This window comes from Rhinoraja longicauda, chromosome 25 (assembly GCF_053455715.1).
Source record: "Rhinoraja longicauda isolate Sanriku21f chromosome 25, sRhiLon1.1, whole genome shotgun sequence".
Classification (NCBI taxonomy): domain Eukaryota; kingdom Metazoa; phylum Chordata; class Chondrichthyes; order Rajiformes; family Arhynchobatidae; genus Rhinoraja; species Rhinoraja longicauda.
Window position 1 is genome coordinate 12,382,620 of NC_135977.1, and position 19,907 is coordinate 12,402,526.

Genomic DNA, 19,907 nt, shown 5'->3' on the forward strand with positions numbered 1-19,907 from the left:
GTCCCCGGACGCCCGGTCCAGCCGGGGATTTTTCCGAGGGCACGGAAGTTAGCAGGAAGTTTAGCTATTTTCGTTTCCGGCGTAAGAACGGAGTTGTGCTTCGTTTTGTTTACGGTGTTTGCTGGGGGTGCGGCAGGTTATTCCAGGCAACATGGGGAAGAGGCAGCATCAGAAGGATAAGATGTGAGTGGGGAGAAGTAACTGAGAGTGTGTGGGGTTGGGCCTGGGCCTGGGCTCCGGGGGGGGGGGGGGGGGAACAGACAGTTCCCCAGTAAACGGCGCAGAACCACAAGCTGCTGATGGGCCGGAGAACAACGGAAGGACAGAAACGCTAAGAAATGACCAGAAACGTGGAGAAATGCACAGTCCCAACGTTTAAAATCCTCTTGCTCCTGCTCAAATCCATCGTTACAGTCCAACTCAGTCACTTCTTTCAACCCTCGCAGAAGGTTGTTTTGTGTGCTGTCAAAGTGAAATTCTAAAGCATTAATTGGAGTGCATAGTACTGTTTCCTGATGCATAAAACAAAAACATGTTTTTAATGTTCAGAGATTGTGTAATGTTAATATTCAAATGGGTCCAAGTGTTGTGGAGTATATCACTTTGGGGGCATATTAGATATTGGGTGAATCGAGCGATTTAGCAAAAGTACGAGAAGATGGTGTTGAGGTAAAAGATCAGTAATGGTCTCAATGAATGGCCACATGATCTCAATACACTCGAAGGCCAATTGCCTATTCATGCTCCAATTTTTTTAACATTATTGTTTGATCCATCCAAAATGTGTTCCTCCGGACGTTTGCCAGTGAAATAAGATCATAGTGGTACTATCTGATCAGGGGTGCAGACCAAGAGTCTTTCATCTGTGTTCCAAAATTAGAATATATGACCATGCAAACAGCGTGGATGCTCTTCTGAAGACAAAATTAAGTGGGTAGGGAGGATTAAAGAAAGAATACATTGTACTTTGATGCTGGATATAGTTATGCCAACTAGGCAAAACATTTCCTCCCTCTTTTCCTGAAGGCATTGGATTTGCTCAGATAGCATCATGTGTGGGATTCAAATTAGTATTCCAGAAATGTAGATTTTAAACTTTGTTGCTTAAAAGTATGACACTGGGTTTCTTTGAACGACAGCCAAATATCTACATTTCAGTCTGCTTCAGTTGCAGTGTTCGTACTGAGATTGACTTTCCTTTTGCAGGTACATCACTTGTACAGAGTATACTAACTTCTATGGTGGCAAGAAAACAGGTCGGTAGGAAGATTGATTTATAATAAAGATGTGATTTAAGATTATTGTTAACGTGTACACTGAAGGGGTATTGCTTATAGATCGGTATAAATTTCCTAAGTATATTTGGTCTAAAAGTACTTGCTATGGGGCAGTTGTTTAAGTGTTTAGTAAATGTGTATTTAAAGTAAGAATGAAATTGAGCAATGTTGGTTTGAAATACCTTGAATCAGTTATTGACCATTGAACTTGATGTGCTCAGCAGGAAATGGCATCAGCTCTGGTGAGATTAGTTTAGTTTAGAGATACAACGCGGAAACAGGCCCTTTGGCCCACCGACACCGTGCCGCCCAGAGATCCCCACACATTAACTCTATCCTGCACACACAAGGGACAATTTTCATTTATACCAAGCCAATTAACCTACAAACTTGTGCGTCTTTGGAGTGTGGGAGGAAACCGTAGATCTCTGCGAAAACCCACACTGGGGAGAACGTACGAACTCCGTACAGACAAGCACCTGTAGTCGGGATCGATCCCGGGTCTCTGGCGCTGTAAGGCAACAACTGTACCACTGCGCCACCTTGCCGCCCATGGCACAGAGAATGGTGCTGCATGCAATTGGATAACGTCTTTCCTTCCTGAATTCGAGAAATACCATCTGCAGGTGTCACAGAAGTGTCACGTGTAGTGGTTTTAAAATAGTCATGTTCGAAATTGTGGTACTGTCCCATATTATGAAGCATAGTGTAGTAAGGAAGAAGACTCTAGATGAGCTGCCTCCTTATACGTCGTGCCTGCTGATAAAATTAAGTTTAATGATGGTTCCCTCATCTATTTGATATCTTGTAATATGGACGCAAAAGGTTTACTGACTGGCATTGTTTATGATGAAGCTCTGCACACAATATTTCAATAAAGTTTTTGTGTTTTAGGTTCAAATTTCTTTTTGGTTATTAAATATGGTTTTGAGATTGCCATTTTATCTGGTGCTTAAATATCTGAATACTCAATGGCAGATATCTTCACTGCAGTTAATAATTGTTGGTAAAGTTGTAAAATATTATTGAACAGGATCTTGCGGATGCTTTAATGAAAGATGTTGAAAGGCTTACTATCCTGTCATTTACTGAATATTCTACTGCTGCCGCAACCTAATTTGTTCCAAATAAATACTTTGTACACCAGTGGGTATAATCACCATTTACAATACGTGGCATCACATATAGGATTAGTTGTTCAAATCACTAGTTTGGTGAGCTAAATGTTGAAGTTATTTTTTAAATTCTAATACAAGCCTGTAAGTTTTGATTTGATGATAACTTGTAAAGAGACCAAGTTGTTGCATTGTTAGTCATTTGTAATGTTGGGAGAAAATTGGCACCATCTCGCTACATAGAACAAGTCCATTCAGTCCATCCTATCTGTTTTTTGGAGAAATAAAGAACTGCAGATGCTGGTTTACAAAAAATAACTCAAGGTTGTGGATTAACTCAGCATGTCGGGCAGCACCCCCTGGAAGACATGGAGAGGGGATATTTCTGTTCAGGAGCCTTCTTTGAAAGGAATCGGTGTCTAAAAAACATAGAAACATATTAACATAAAATGTAAGTGCAGGAATAGGCCATTCGGCACTACTAGCCAGCACTGCCATTCAATATGATCATGGCTGATCATCCAAAACCAGTACCCCATTCCTGCTTTCTCCCCATATCCTTTGATTCCGTTAGCCTGCGTGCAATATCTAACTCTCTCTTGAAAATATCCAGCGAGTTGGCCTCCGTTGCCTTCTGTGGCAGAGAATTCCACAGATTCACAACTCTCTGGGTGAAAAAGCTTTTTCTCATCTAAATGGCCTACCCCTTATTCCTAAACTGTGACCCCTGGATGCTGGACTCCCCCAACATCGGGAACATTTTTCCTGCGTCTAACCTGTCCGATCTCTTAAGCATTTAATATGTTTCTATCAGATCCCCTCTCATCCTTCTAAATTCCAGTGAATATAAGCCCAGTTGATCCATTCTTTGAGCATATGTTAGTCCCGCCATCCCGGGAATTAACCTGGTGAACGTACGCTGCAGTCTCTCAATAGCAAGGATGTCCTTCCTCAAATTAGGAGACCAAAACTGCACACTGGTGCACCTGATGTACCTGGTGTGGTCTCACCAGCGCCCTGTACAACTGCAGTAGGACCTCCTTGCTCCTATACTCAAATCCTGTGACATACCATTTGCTTTCTTCACTGCCTGCTGTACCTGTATGCTAACTTTCAGTGACTGATGTACAACGACACCCAGGTCTAGTTGCACCTACCCTTTTCCTAATCTGACATCATTCAGGTAATAATCTGACTTTTCCTGCCACCAAGAACCTTACTTTTATCCACATTATACTGCATCTGCCATGCATCTGCCCACTCACCCAACTTATCCAAGTCACCTTGCAGCCTCATAGCATCCTCCTCGCAGCTTACACAGCCACCCAGCTTTGTGTCATCTGCAAACTGGGAGATGTTAGATTGAATTCCTTCGTCTAAATCGTCAATACATATTGTAAATAACTGGGTCCCATCACTGAGCCTTGCGGCACCCTACTAGTCACTACCTGACATTCTGAAAAGGACCCTTTAATTCCTACTCTTTGCTTCCCGTCTGCCAACCAGTTCTCTATCCATGTCAATACCCTACCCCAATACCATGTGCCCTAATTTTGCACACTAATCTCTTGTATTGGACCTTGTCAAAGGCTTTTTGAAAGTCCAGATACACCACATCCACTGGCTATCCCTTATCCATTCTACTTGTTCCATCCTCAAAAAATTCCAGAAGATTAGTCAAGCATGATTTCCCCTTCATAAATCCGTGCTGACTTTGACTGATCCTGTCACTGCTTTCCAAATGCACTGCAAGAACAGTGGCTGAAGGAACTCATTTGGTCAAGTAGCATCCGTTAGGGCAAAAGGATGATTATTTCAGGTTGAGACCTGCATCAGGGCTGGCAAAGGAAGGGTTGATATTTCAGGTTGAGAACCTGTGGCAAGATGCATCAATGCACCTTAATCCGTTTTCCACCACAGATGCTGACTCAGTGTTCTTCCAGTGGAGTATTATTTGCTCCTAGTTTCAACAAATACATTCTCTGTGTCCCCCTTTAGTGCATTCTGATCTGATATTCAGGACTTGCCTATTGTCAAGTTGAGCACAAGTATATTGGAGACCATATAATATTTATATCATATTTTGTTTCAGGAAAAAAAAAAGGCCCCTGTGCCGAAGGAAAACTGGTCATTTTGATGGTCCAGCATAGTTATTCCATTTTTCTTCACCCCATTTCAGTGGTGATGGACTTGGTAGCTATCGAGGGCTATCTTGTGGTGCCAAAGTGACAGGATCAGACTGCTGATAGTTTGACGACACCCAATTTATCTGCTCAGTACAGGCTAGAGTCAAGTGCAAAACCTTAATGTTCTGCTCCTCATCTATATAGTTTATAATTAGATTTTAGATTTATATGGACGGGTTTGATTTGCATCAAAAATACAATTTCTTCTGTCCTGCAGTTATTCCACAAGCCAACTTCCGCCGTTTACCTTTTGATCACTGCAGGTAAGGGTATCCTATTGCTATATTGTACCATAAGTTTTGTCATACGGTCATGAGTGATAGGAGCACAATTAGGCCATTTGGCCCATCAGGTCTATTGTGCCATTGAATCATAGCTGATCTATCTCTCCCTCCGAACTCTATTCTCCTACCTTCTCCCCATAACCCTTGACGCCCGTACTAATCAAGAATCTATCTATCTCTGCCTTACAAATATCCATTGACGACCTCCACAGCCTTCTGTTGCAAGGAATTCCACAGATTCACCACCCTCTGACAAAATAAATTCCACATCATCTGCTTCCTAAAGGAACGTCCTTTAATTCTGAGGCTATGACCTCTAGTCCTGGACTCTCCCGCTAGTGGAAACATCCTTTCCACATCCACTCTATACAAGCCTTTCACTATTCTGTAAGTTTCAATGAGGTTCCCCCTCATCCTTCTAAACTCCAGTGAGTACAGCCCCAGTGCGTCAAACGCTTTGTTTTGTTCCTTAAAATGAATGACTTTATTAACACAGTAAAATTAAACAGCAGATGGCTTTGCAATGTGAAAGTTAGAACAAGTAATTCTGTTGAAAGCTTTGTGCAGTTTATGTTAAAAGTATTTGATGTCATTTCTAGCACTTTCCATTTCCACCACTGTCCATATAAAGTTTTTCCAGCACTTTTATTTTGGCTTGGACGTTCTCTAAAATTCTTATTGTGCAACTGCGGTTTCCTTGGGAACATTTAAAACCACACAAATAAATTGTGTGCATTCTTCATTCTGCTTTTGTGTACTACAATTTTTTATTCAATTTCATATCACTATCTTGTTTTCCAATATTTTCACTTCACTTATTGAAACTGCGGCCTGTATTTTAGTGTCTGATGTTCTGATCAAGTGCTTATTACTTTGGTATGGAGGTTATATATTGCATTTTCTTATTCAAGTCAAGTCAAGTCAAGTCAAATTTATTTGTCACATACACATACTCGATGTGCAGTGAAATGAAAGTGGCAATGCCTGCGGATTGTGCACAAAAAGAATTACAGTTACAGCATATAAATAAAGTTAATAAGTTACTAAACATAGCACAAAAAGTGTCGACAAACATTTAGTCTCTGGGGTTATCAAAGTTGACAGTCCTGATGGCCTGTGGGAAGAAGCTCCGTCTCATCCTCTCCGTTTTCACAGCGTGACAGCGGAGGCGTTTGCCTGACCGTAGCATCTGGAACAGTCCGTTACTGGGGTGGCAGGGGTCCCTCATGATCTTGCTTGCTCTGGATCTGCACCTCCTGATGTATAGGTCCTGCAGGGGGACGAGTGTAGTTCCCATGGTGCGTTCTGCCGAACGCACTACTCTCTGCAGGGCCATCCTGTCCTGGGCAGAGCTGTTCCCAAACCAGACTGTAATGTTGCCGGACAGGATGCACTCTACAGCCCCAGAGTAGAAGCAATGAAGGATCCTCAGCGACACTCTGAATTTCCTCAGTTGTCTAAGGTGGTAAAGGCGCTGCTTAGCCTTACCCACCAGTGCGGCAATGTGCGTTGCCCACGTCAGATCCTCTGCGATGCGGACTCCCAAGTATTTGAAACTGCTCACCCTATCCACAATAGACCCATTTATCTCCAGTGGCGTGTACGTCCTTGGATGTTTAGCCCTTCTGAAGTCCACAATCAGCTCCTTTGTTTTAGTGACATTCAAGAGGAGGCTATTGTTCTGACACCAGAGTGCCAGATCAGCCACCTCCTCCCGGTAGGCCTTCTCATCGTTGTTGGAGATCCGGCCCACCACCACAGTGTCATCAGCAAACTTGATGATGGAGTTTGAGCTGAACCTGGCCCTACAGTCATGTGTGTACAGGGAGTACAGTAGGGGGCTAAGGACGCAGCCCTGGGGGGATCCTATGTTCAGGGTGAGGGAGCTAGATGTGTGTTCCCCCATCCTGACTACTTGGGGCCTGGCAGTGAGAAAGTCCAGGACCCAGGCACACAGAGGGGTGCTAAGCCCCAGTTCCAGCAGCTTCTCAACCAGTCTGCTGGGGACTATTGTGTTGAATGCTGAACTAAAGTCAATGAACAGCATCCTCACATAGCCCCCCTGGCTGTCCAGATGAGAGAGAGCGGTGTGTAGAACCTGGGAGACCGCATCATCCGTGGACCTGTTCGGACGGTATGCGAACTGTAGTGGGTCCATGTTGCGAGGAAGGAGGGCGCAGATGTGCTTCTTGACTAGCCTCTCAAAGCATTTCATGACAACTGAGGTGAGGGCCACCGGTCGGTAGTCATTTAAACACGCTGGAGAGGCATTCTTTGGCACCGGTACAATGATGGATCTTTTGAAGCATGCAGGGACCACGGACTTTGCCAAGGAGAGGTTGAATATTGTGGTGAGCACTGGAGCAAGCTGAGTAGCACAAGACTTTAGTACTCGCCCAGATATACCATCTGGGCCTCCAGCTTTCCTCGTGTTCACACGCGTCAGAGCCCACCTCACTTCATGCTCGGACACCGAGAATGTGTGCACATCCCCGGCGGTGGATCCCCCTCCAGCCTCGCTAGCCAGCGCCCCTTCGGTGCTGTTTTTAGACGGCGAGCTGGTGGTGTTACCCGTCTCAAACCGTGCGTAAAAAGAGTTCAGGTCATCTTTGTATCTGTCGTGAATTTAGGAGCTGATATTTTCAGCATTTTCCCTATTCCTATTTCACTTCTACATTTAGTTTTGCCAGTGGATTCCTTAAAATGTGGTTGGAACTTGAACCGCTCACCAAAATTGTGAATTATTCATCCTCAATATGCTTAACAGAAAGCGTTAAAAATACAAGCCTGAATTAAGTGCTGAAAATAATGTGGTTTTGTCCTTTTTAATAATAACCTTTACATTCAGAATTCTAGCTTTTCATTGGTTTATTGATTTTTAAATAAATATTTATTTAAAACAATGAAATAATATATATTTACAGATTTAGCCAAATTAGATACTGCAGTTCATGTTATTTAATTCCAGACTTTGATTGTGACGCAAAGAATTAATAAGATAGTAGGAATTATATTTTGCTTTGTTATGCAGTTCCACACAGTGTTTCCACACAGAAAGCCTTATTACCTTCCATCATTGTCTGCATTGGAATGTATCCTCTGAATAGGCCTGCATGTACACAGCTTAAACGATTCACGATGAACATTTTTAAAGCATCTTTGCTGTCTCACTTTTGAATTATCAGTTTGTTTTTGGTGTGCCACTTGAAGAGTAATAGTCTTATAACGCTTTGTCAAATTTTGGTAAATTAATTGCTGCTTTCGTTTGCAGTTTGTCCCTTCAACCCTTTGAGTACCCAGTGTGTACACCTGATGGAATGGTGTTCGACCTCCTGTGAGTATGAAGGCTTATTATTATTTGGCTTGCCACCCCCCCCGCCCTCTGCTCCAGCTTACGTGCCAACAAACCATGAGAGGAAATGGCAACTGAAAATGTGTTTTCAATGTGTTATGTCATATTACGTGCAGTTTTATACACGATGATTCCCAATATAATTCATATTTATTGCATTGATGCAATATGCAGTAACTGGTGTGTGACAATAAAACTTGCTTGTGATTTTGGGCAAATCTTTATGGCTTAAGCTTAGTTCAAGCTCTGTGAAGGCAGATCAAGTGGGTGGAGGAGCTGAAATTTAATTTGAATAGCTGGCTGATTTAAACATAAAATGTGGAACATAGTAAATAACATAGAGATGCAGGACACAATCAGGAACTATTACAATAATTGGAGAATGTCCAGCGCTTGATCAATGAGCTACACAGTCCAGCTCAATGTAGAAACATAATCTCATCTCTACTTCCACCGTCTCAAGGCAGCAGGCATCTAACTGTATAGCTTTCTGCTCCTCAGCTTTCTCGTGGGATTCTTGGAGTATTTTTTTTTAAATCATTGAAGTAACCCAAAAAAATCTAACCAGGTTCTAAAATTTATAAATAACCATAATAATTAAAGGTCAGGGTCACAGTAAGAAAACAGTTTGCTATCTTGCACTGTAGTTATTGATCTTCTACTATTCTCAATTCAGCTCAAGAATGCCATGGGAAGATCATGCACAGAAGAATTACTTTAAAAGTAATTGCTTAATATTGCTTAATGCCTTTGCCAATGACTCATGAATTATGAAGATAGAAATTTAAATATCCCAATGGCAGAGGCTTTTTGGCCTAAGCATTTGGAAAGTACGAGAGTTAAATTACCTGGTTGTGTTTTTCAATTTTAATTGGAATCTTTAACAAAGGCTGTATGATATATTTGGCTTATGGATCACAGGCAGAATTGACACAGCATTGAAATGGAAGGTAACAATAAAGAAAGCGGTGCTGGAAATCTTACATGAACATCAGAAAATCTTAGAAATGTATAACAGAGTGAGAATGATCAGCCATGATCACATTGAATGGTGGTGCTGGCTCGAAGGGCCGAATGGCCTTCTCCTGCACCTATTGTCTATTGTCTATAACAGGTCAGTCTGCTTCTGAACAGATAGCGAGGTGAACTTTTCCAGTGTGAAGCATCATCAGAGCTTGCCAGCAGTGAACCATTGCTGGCTGAGCTTCGTTACTCTTGCTGTTTACAATTTCTGGCCGCTTGGTTTTGCTGTCTCAGAACTGTAGCGGCAGTGAATCTTTATTCACTTACTGATGTGCTGTCACTAGTAAGGCCACACATTACAGCGTTCCTAGAAGTGGGAAGGACTGAGTTTGCCCATGCAGCAGGAAAATTACATTTATTTAGACCTTCCAGTGTCTAAGAAGAGACGGACAATCTAATAGACAATGTGTGTATGTAATAAATATACTGAACAGGCTGGATAAATGCATATTTTTAAAGCCATTGCAACAACAGGCAAGCTCTCTAAACAAATCAAATTTCAAATGTTTTCATTGTTATGCCTTTTAATTTAGCCTAAGCCTAGTGCAATGTGGTAAAAACAAGAAACCGTCTATTCATTCATGAATCATTTAGGATTGCAATGTTGCAGTGCCCTCTACTGAACTTTAATTGGATTGCTACATTTCAAGCCCAATGCCTTTGTGAACATGCAGCGGGACATTAACTAAGTAAAATACAGCATATATTCAATGGGTATGATCATATATTTAACTCGCTGGTCCACCTGGAAAATGCAATGAAAAAGATAGCTACAATTATTTTCAAAAATAATTTAACCTAACTGGCAATTAAGGACTGGCTATTTACAGCAGAATGGATCTAATTATGGAAGGTAGATTGGTCAATGACACAATAGGAGGATGAGTTCACCTGCATTTTTCCAGCTTGCCAATAGAAGATGAAAATAAGCAAACTTCTCAGATGGAAATTAAGTCTAAAGTTATTTTAGTAAAGAACCAGCAGGCAGAATATAGGAAACATACACAATGATTGAGAAAGAGATTATATTAGTAGACAACAGAGTACAAATCAAAGGAATTCTAATCATTCAATTGCTTACTAAATTATTGGTGTTGAAAGATGACAAAGTTGACCAACCAAGATGATTCTTGCATTGTGAAGATTTGTTGATGCCCCACTGCCTCTTTTCCCACCTCTGCGGAAAAATCGATGAAAAAATATGGATGTTCCCTTAGTATTGGATCAATTAGCAAAGCGTAAACAAATGGGACTAAGAAAGGAGATTATGCCAGTTGTTTTGCATATAATTTAATAAACATAGAACTGGAAATATCAGAAACTTGAAATAGAAACAGTAATTGCTAGATAGATAAAAGATTAAAAAAATTCTAAGAGAAGGAGGAATGGGTTAACGTTGGTTGGTGATCCTCCCTTTATTTTCACATAGTCAGAGATGCACTGTATTTTCCAGGATTTAAAAAAAAAAATTAAGTATTGGAGGTTATCAGTGAGACTACTTTTGAAGTATTTGATGCAATAGGCAGTCTGCTTTTAAAAAGTCTTTGAATTTCACTGTGAAATTTCATGGTTATTTTCTGTAGGTCTATCATTCCATGGATAAAGAAATTTGGAACCCATCCAACCACTGGTGAGGTAAGGATCGTCTACTGAATGATATATATTTAATTGATTCATTGTGATGGATATAATAATTACTAAAGCATCACACATTTTCTACCAGTTCAATTGGCATAGTCAAGATTTGATTAGAACATTTAAAAACCAATGTGGGTAATAATAGGAGGAAAGCATTTGTAATATTGCAAGAAAACTATCAATGAATCAATAACTGGAACTCACTAAAACTTAGAAAACTCATGAAAAATATACGGCACTAAAGGTTTACAGGTTATAATGTTAATAACCCAGGATTTTTATAAAGAAATACAGTTTTGGTGCAGGAGTTGTCCTGTAAGATAGATTATATGGAACTATAACCACAAATATTTTAAAAAGTCAGGACAGAGAAAACGAATATATTATCAATGAGCTTGTTTTTACATCTGATGTGAGGATGTCACTGGGATCTTTTAGTATATCCAGTAACTAAGTACTGAAATAAATGTCAACTAATTAGAGAGGAACAATTTCTGAACAGTGAATCAAGTCTAATAAACCAACGGTCCTCAGCCATCTCTTACCCAGTCTTGCCGACATGTGACTGCAGATCCTCAAGAGTACACTTGACTCTTAACTTCCCCTGAAATAACTATGTGGCCCACTCCAGTATCATTACTGTTGCATCGAAGAGAAAAGATAAAATCAAACAGGCACAGATAAGTTGAACAGCCATTTTATTTTCCCTAGGGTAGGCTAGGGTATGTTTTGAGTCATCAAAACTAAATGGTATGAGTTGAAGGTGAGAGGGGAAAGGTTGAAAAGGGGCCTGAGGGGAAAGCTTTTCACACAGAGGATAGTGTGTACATGGAAAAATCTGCCAGAGAAAATGGCAAGGCGGGTACGATTACAACATTTAGAGAGGTACATGCATAGGAAACATTTGTAGCGATGTGAATGCACAGGAAGGAGGGACCAGCTCAATAGGCATTTTGGTCAGTAGGGTTGCGTTGGGACAAAGGGCTTAATTCTATGCTGTATAGTTCTATGACTAAATCTATTGATCTAATTTCCACCCATGGAAAATGCATCTGTCTATGCCAGTATTGATAGAAATTATAGTGGTTCTGAAGATGAAACTCCTCTCTTCACATTTAGAGCACCATCCACTGTGTTGTATAGTACTACAATCATGCTAAGCAGGATTAACTCAGAGCCATGAGGCATCGTGGATCATCAGCAGCAGCAGAACTGTACACCATCATACTTTGGAACCATGTGGCCTGATACATCCCTGGATCAAATATGGTTGAGATAAAAGGGCAAAAGGGTATGCTAGAAGCTGTACCAGACTTCCGGTGGCATTATGGAGAGATAGGACGTACGTCTAAGTAGCTCTGCACCTTGCCGAACAAATTACGTAAACAAAAGAATAAAAGAACCAAACAGTTCATTTTGCAATGTATCCACTGGTTAAACAGCTCATTACTGATACACAATTTTACAAAGAGGAGCGGTAAACAGACCACAATGCCACCCAAACAAAGGCTGAAAAAAGACGGAGAGGAAGGCCGTGCAGAAGCCCCGAGCTCGCCTGAGAAACAGTCCTGTGAAGAGACAACAAACCAAACACCGGTCTTACAAGCCATTGAAACCCTTCGCCGAGAACTCTCTGCAGTGAAGCAAGAAATATGTGCCAAAGAGGTAATCGCGAACCTGAGAGGGGAAATTTTACGTCTAGAAACCGACATCAACCGTAAGCTGGAAACTACTCAGGCTACTTTACTCGCCCACAGTAAGACTATCCATGCGCTGGAAATAACGGCTACAGCTAGCTCTGATGCTACGGACGAGTTGAAAGTTGAAGTGGAGCGCATTTCCGGCTTGGTATCAAAACTATCAGAAAAATGCCTAGATTTGGAGGGGCATTCCAGGCGTCAAAACCTGAGAATAGTCGGAGTGAAAGAAGGTAAAAAAATACGGTCAAAATGTCCGTGACTTTACAGCAAAACTACTTAAAGACACACTCACTTTAGATGAGAAGCCCGTGCTCGACCGAGAACCCGGCCGGAAGAAAATGTGCCACCGCGACACCTGATCCTGCGGGTGCATTACTGTCATGTCCTGGAGGAAATACTTCAGAAAGTGGCCAAGGATAGGAACTTATCATATCAAGGTCAACGGATAAGGATTTTCAGGGACTATCCCCCTGAAGTCGTTAAACAAAGAGCACTCTTTTCCAAGACAAGAGGAATACTGAGGGACATACCAGGAGTTCGATTTGGATTATTATACCCGGCCAAATTCCGTGTCACACATGACGGTGCTGAATCCCTCTTCACTGACCCGAACGAAGCATTACTGTTTGCCCAGAGCATCGCCGGTGTCACCAAGGGATGTACTAGCCCATAGAGGCTATAAATTACTGGCTGTTAATGGCTTGCCGCTTTGTAATATGGTAGAAATACTTCTGACTGAAAGATAACTATTACGAGACCCATGTCGGTTAATTATGTATTCAGTTACCTTGACGACTCAAATTTTACTACTGGCGGAGTTACTTTAAAGACTCCCAACATCCAAAGTGTATTTCTTAATTATCTGCTGAAACGTAAATAGGACGAGCTTTGACTTCTTCCACACAATATGCCGTCCTATAGAATGTTAAGTAGAGTGGAATGTTGAGCCTTTAAAAGATGGTTCTGTTTAGTTCTTTAACACGTTATAGGTGCAGGGTTAACAAATAAGTACAGTACTCGTATTAGAAGTTAATTGTAAGGAAGGTTACCTTAACTTTACTGCCGCTGCGAGGTGTTTGTTAGCGGCATCTCTATACTTTGCTCCTTTTTTCTTGTTAATTATCTATTTCTTTCTTTCCCTTATTTTTGCAATATATATCTTAGTATCTTGCGCTAATGCGCATTTCTCTTGGTGATATTCACGGGGGGTGGGGGAGTGGGGTGGGGGGTTTCTTACTCGGCCTATATTCCAAAAAATACTTTAATTACTGTGTTAGAGCATTTATTTCAGCAGAAGATACACTAACTATGTAAGATGATATAGCAAGCAAAACTGGGAGGAAAGGACTTACCTTTTGTAGTTAGAATGTCAAGGGCATGAATGAACCAATAAAAAGGGGTAAAATACTAGCTCACTGAAAATCCCTTAACACTGACATAATATTCCTCCAGGAGACTCACCTCAAGAATAACTCGCACAACAGGCTGAGGTGCAGGTGGATTGGACAGCTGTACCACTCCACCTTTCCCTCAAAAGCCAGGGGTACCGCAATCTTAATCCGCAAAGGCACCCCGTTCAAACATAAATCTACAATAGTTGATAAGGAGGGCAGGTATATCATGTTGACTGGAGAAGTGTATTCAACCTCACTGACTTTGGTGAACATATACGGTCCAAATTTTGATAGCCCCCAATTTTTCACTAAAGTATTTAATCCCAGATATGTTCCAGTCCAATTTGATAATCGGGGGTGATCTAAATTGTGTATTGGACCAATACTTAGACAGATCTTCATTCCGTAGAATAATTACATCCAAGTCCAGTGAACTTTTGAATACGTATATAAACAACACAAATATAAAAGATGTATCGAGGATTGCCAACCCCTCAGGAAGAGCGTATTCTTTCTACTCAGGTGCCCATAAAGTATATACAAGAATAGATTATTTTCTGGTCGATTCTAAACTCCTGCCATATACCCACAACCCAAAATATCACAATATTATTATTTCAGATCATTACGTTCTCTGTGAAACTGGAAGGAATAGTGAAAAGTGAGCCGTGTTGGAGATTTAATCCACAAATACTCGCAGAGGCTAAATTTTGTGAATACCTGAAGTTACAGATGGAAATCTTCTTTGAGACAAATGACACCCCTGGCATTTCTCCAACATTGCTTTGGGAAACCTTTAAAGCCTTCCTTAGAGGCTTCATTATTTCTTACCAAACATCGCACAACAAGAGAAGAAAGGCAGAGCAACAGGAATTAGAAAAACAAATAAAACAGTTGGACTCAGAAAATGCTGCCGACCCATCCATAGGAAAACATAACAAAATAGCTGCACTTAAATACAAATTAAACCAGATACTCTCAGCAAGAATCAGTAGGGCATTTCAATTTACCAATCAAAAATACTTTGAATTCGGCGATAAATAGACAATAGACAATAGGTGCAGGAGTAGGCCATTCAGCCCTTCGAGCCAGCACCGCCATTCAATGCGATCATGGCTGATCACTCTCAATCAGTACCCCGTTCCTGCCTTCTCCCCATACCCCCTCACTCCGCTTTCCTTAAGAGCTCTATCCAGCTCTCTCTTGAAAGCATCCAACGAACTGGCCTCCACTGCCTTCTGAGGCAGAGAATTCCACACCTTCACCACTCTCTGACTGAAAAAGTTCTTCCTCATCTCCGTTCTAAATGGCCTACCCCTTATTCTTAAACTGTGGCCCCTTGTTCTGGACTCCCCCAACATTGGGAACATGTTTCCTGCCTCTAATGTGTCCAATCCCCTAATTATCTTATATGTTTCAATAAGATCCCCCCTCATCCTTCTAAATTCCAGTATATACAAGCCTAATTGCTCCAGCTTTTCAACATACGACAGTCCCGCCATTCCGGGAATTAACCTAGTGAACCTACGCTGCACGCCCTCAATAGCAAGAATATCCTTCCTCAAACCCCATTAACTTTTAGCAAGACAACTTTGCAAATTAGAAAATGACCGTACGATACATAAAATTAGATCGGAAAAAGGAGAACTACTTCACTGCCCAAAGATATCAACGAAAGATTTCAACAATTTTACCAAACCCTTTACGCATCTCAAACAACAGCCGACTCAGTGATGATGCAGACTTTGCTGGATAAGTGCAATCTTTCAACCCTCAGTGAGACCGAACGTAACGAGTTGGGTTCAAAGATAACAGCAAAGGACATTTCAGAGACTATTAAGTCATTGAAAAATGGAAAAACTCCTGGTCCAGACGGGATCAATAATGAATTTTACAAAAAATTTAACGATATAATTTCCCCACGTCTACAATGCCTGTATATCCAAGCGTTCAAGGAGCAGACTTTACCGCACACTCTAGCAGAATCAATTATTACATTAATTCCGAAAAAAGATAAGAATCTAGAAGAGCCGGGATCGTATAGAGCAATTGCCCTTTAAATACCGATCAGAAGATCCTAGCCAAGACTCTGGCTCGTAGACTCAGCCTAGTCATTGGCAAACTTGTACATTCAGATCAAACCGGGTTCATACCTAAACGACACTCATTCTTTAATCTGAGACGTCTGTTTAATATAATTTATTCACATAGAATACAGAATAAAGACCTCACAATCATCGCATTGGATGCGGAAAAAGCCTTTGACCAAGTTGATTGGTCTTATCTTTTCTCAGCGTTGGGAAAATTCCAATTAGGCGAAAACATTATCTTATGGTTGAAGCTTTTATATGGGAACCAGAACACCAGAATATTAACCAATCAAACCCTCTCATCTAAATTTTGCTTATTCAGGGGTATTAGACAAGGATGTGCTCTCCCCACAAAATGCTATTCGCATTAGCCATAGAACCGCTTGCTGAGAGCATCAGGTGCCACCCAGGCATATACGGACACAAGACTAAACATACTACGAACAAATTTTCCCTCTACGCAGATGATGTACTATTAGACATCACTAACCCCCGAACCAGTATTCCAAATTTACTATCCATTATAGACCAATGCGGCATCTTCTCTGGCTACAGAATTAATTGGAATAAATGCGAACTTATGCCAATAAATGAACAAGACGTTACCCAGCTCCAACAGTTCCCCTTTAGAATTGTTACCGATAAATTCAGATATCTCGGAGTTTACGTTACCAGGAAATATTCCCTCCTGTTTAAAACAAATTTCCCTCCATTAATTACAAAACTTCATACTTATATTCAATTTTGGAAAACACTGCCTATTTCCCTCCTTGGCAGATTGAATGCCTTAAAGATTATTTTTCTCCCGCAGCTTTTATATTTATTTCAGACAATACCGATATATCTTCCCAAATCTTTCTTTAAAAAAATTTGATTCCATTGTTACTAACTTTATATGGGACTACAAAAGTCACCAAATACATAAATGGCACTTGTGCAAATCCAAAGAGAATGGAGGACTAGCTTTACCCAATTTTCTTTCTTACTACTGGACAACGAATATTAAAACCATAATCTTCTGGTTGGATGATTCATACCAACAGGCCAATTAGCTAAAAATGGAAAGAGAAGATTGTTTGCCTTGTTCCATCGGCTCGATTGTCCTGTCTCCAATAACCCTGAATAAGTCAATGTACGATTATAACCCTATAATTCATGGTACTATTCGTATCTGGAAACAGTTGAAGTTCAGTCTTAAATTGAGAGACATGTCTCCCCTCCTTCCTATTGCAAATAACCCCTCTTTTAAACCCTCTACTTTAGACAATAGACAATAGACAATAGACAATAGGTGCAGGAGTAGGCCATTCAGCCCTTCGAGCCAGCACCGCCATTCAATGCGATCATGGCTGATCACTCTCAATCAGTACCCCGTTCCTGCCTTCTCCCCATACCCCCTCACTCCGCTATCATTAAGAGCTCTATCCAGCTCTCTCTTGAAAGCATCCAACGAACTGGCCTCCACTGCCTTCTGAGGCAGAGAATTCCACACCTTCACCACCCTCTGACTGAAAAAGTTCTTCCTCATCTCCGTTCTAAATGGCCTACCCCTTATTCTTAAACTGTGGCCCCTTGTTCTGGACTCCCCCAACATTGGGAACATGTTATCTGCCTCTAATGTGTCCAATCCCCTAATTATCTTATATGTTTCAATAACATCCCCCCTCATCCTTCTAAATTCCAGTGTATACAAGCCCAATCGCTCCAGCCTTTCAACATACGACAGTCCCGCCATTCCGGGAATTAACCTAGTGAACCTACGCTGCACGCCCTCCATAGCAAGAATATCCTTCCTCAAATTTGGAGACCAAAACTGCACACAGTACTCCAGGTGCGGTCTCACCAGGGCCCGGTACAACTGTAGAAGGACCTCTTTGCTCCTATACTCAACTCCTCTTGTTACGAAGGCCAACATTCCATTGGCTTTCTTCACTGCCTGCTGTACCTGCATGCTTCCTTTCATTGACTGATGCACTAGGACACCCAGATCTCATTGAACTCCCCCTCCTCCTAACTTGACACCATTCAGATAATAATCTGCCTTTCTATTCTTACTTCCAAAGTGAATAACCTCACACTTATCTACATTAAACTGCATCTGCCATGTATCCGCCCACTCACACAACCTGTCCAAGTCACCCTGCAGCCTTATTGCATCTTCCTCACAATTCACACTACCCCTCAACTTAGTATCATCTGCAAATTTGCTAATGGTACTTTTAATCCCTTCGTCTAAGTCATTAATGTATATCGTAAATAGCTGGGGTCCCAGCACCGAACCTTGCGGTACCCCACTGGTCACTGCCTGCCATTCCGAAAGGGACCCATTTATCCCCACTCTTTGCTTTCTGACTGTCAACCAATTTTCTATCCATGTCAGTCCCCTACCCCCAATACCATGTGCCCTAATTTTGCCCACTAATCTCCTATGTGAGACCTTGTCGAAGGCTTTCTGAAAGTCGAGGTACACCACATCCACTGACTCTCCCTTGTCAATTTTCCTAGTTACATCCTCAAAAAATTCCAGTAGATTTGTCAAGCATGATTTCCCCTTCGTAAATCCATGCTGACTCGGAATGATCCCGTTACTGCTATCCAAATGCTCAGCAATTTCGTCTTTTATAATTGACTCCAGCATCTTCCCCACCACTGATGTCAGACTAACTGGTCTATAATCACCCGTTTTCTCTCTCCCTCCTTTCTTAAAAAGTGGGATAACATTTGCTATCCTCCAATCCACAGGAACTGATCCTGAATCTATAGAACATTGAAAAATGATCTCCAATGCTTCCACTATTTCTAGAGCCACCTCCTTAAGTACTCTGGGATGCAGACCATCAGGCCCTGGGGATTTATCAGCCTTCAGTCCCATCAGTCTACCCAAAACCATTTCCTGCCTAATGTGGATTTCCTTCAGTTCCTCCATCACCCTAGGTTCTCCAGCCCCTAGAACATTTGGGAGATTGTGTGTATCTTCCTCAGTGAAGACAGATCCAAAGTAACGGTTTAACTCGTCTGCCATTTCTTTGTTCCCCATAATAAATTCCCCTGCTTCTGTCTTCAAGGGACCCACATTTGCCTTGACTATTTTTTTCCTCTTCACGTACCTAAAAAAACTTTTGCTATCCTCCTTTATATTATTGGCTAGTTTACCCTCGTACCTCATCTTTTCTCCCCGTATTGCCTTTTTAGTTAACTTTTGTTGCTCTTTAAAAGAGTCCCAATCCTCTGTCTTCCCACTCTTCTTTGCTATGTTATACTTCCTCTCCTTAATTTTTATGCTGTCCCTGACTTCCCTTGTCAGCCACAGGTGTCTCTTACTCCCCTTAGAGTCTTTCCACCTCTTTGGAATAAATTGATCCTGCAACCTCTGCATTATTCCCAGGAATACCTGCCATTGCTGTTCTACCGTCTTCCCTGCTAGGGCCTCCTTCCAATCAATTTTGGCCAGCTCCCGCCTCATGCCTCTGTAATCCCCTTTGCTATACTGTAATACCGACACTTCCGATTTTCCCTTCTGCCTTTCCATTTGCAGAGTAAAACTTATCATGTTGTGATCACTGCCTCCTAATGGCTCTTTTACCTCTAGTCCCCTTATCAGATCAGGATCATTACACAACACTAAATCCAGAATTGCCTTCTCCCTGGTAGGCTCCAGTACAAGCTGTTCTAAGAATCCATCTCGAAGGCACTCTACAAACTCTCTTTCCTGGGGTCCATTTCCAACCTGATTTTCCCAGTCTACCTGCATGTTGAAATCTCCCATAACCACCGTAGCATTACATTTTTGACACGCCAATTTTATCTCCTGATTCAACTTACACCCTATGTCGAGGCTACTGTTTGGG

At 41.5% G+C, this 19,907-nt stretch overlaps 1 protein-coding gene across 2 annotated transcripts in view; it reads left to right on the forward strand.

The window, feature by feature from the left end:
- The first annotated feature begins 38 nt into the window (after positions 1 to 38).
- ppil2 (peptidylprolyl isomerase (cyclophilin)-like 2) overlaps positions 39 to 19,907 on the forward strand; it is a 210,992-nt gene continuing 191,123 nt past the window's right edge. Inside the window, exons 1-5 of one of the 2 annotated variants that reach the window (XM_078421882.1) lie at positions 39 to 81; positions 1,207 to 1,256; positions 4,796 to 4,841; positions 8,134 to 8,196; positions 10,821 to 10,872. In XM_078421882.1, coding sequence (XP_078278008.1) covers positions 8,180 to 8,196; positions 10,821 to 10,872 — 69 coding nt within the window. In that variant the 5' untranslated portion in view covers positions 39 to 81; positions 1,207 to 1,256; positions 4,796 to 4,841; positions 8,134 to 8,179. Of the gene's footprint in view, positions 184 to 1,206; positions 1,257 to 4,795; positions 4,842 to 8,133; positions 8,197 to 10,820; positions 10,873 to 19,907 lie in introns of both variants that reach the window. The other variant, XM_078421881.1, reaches the window with a different exon arrangement.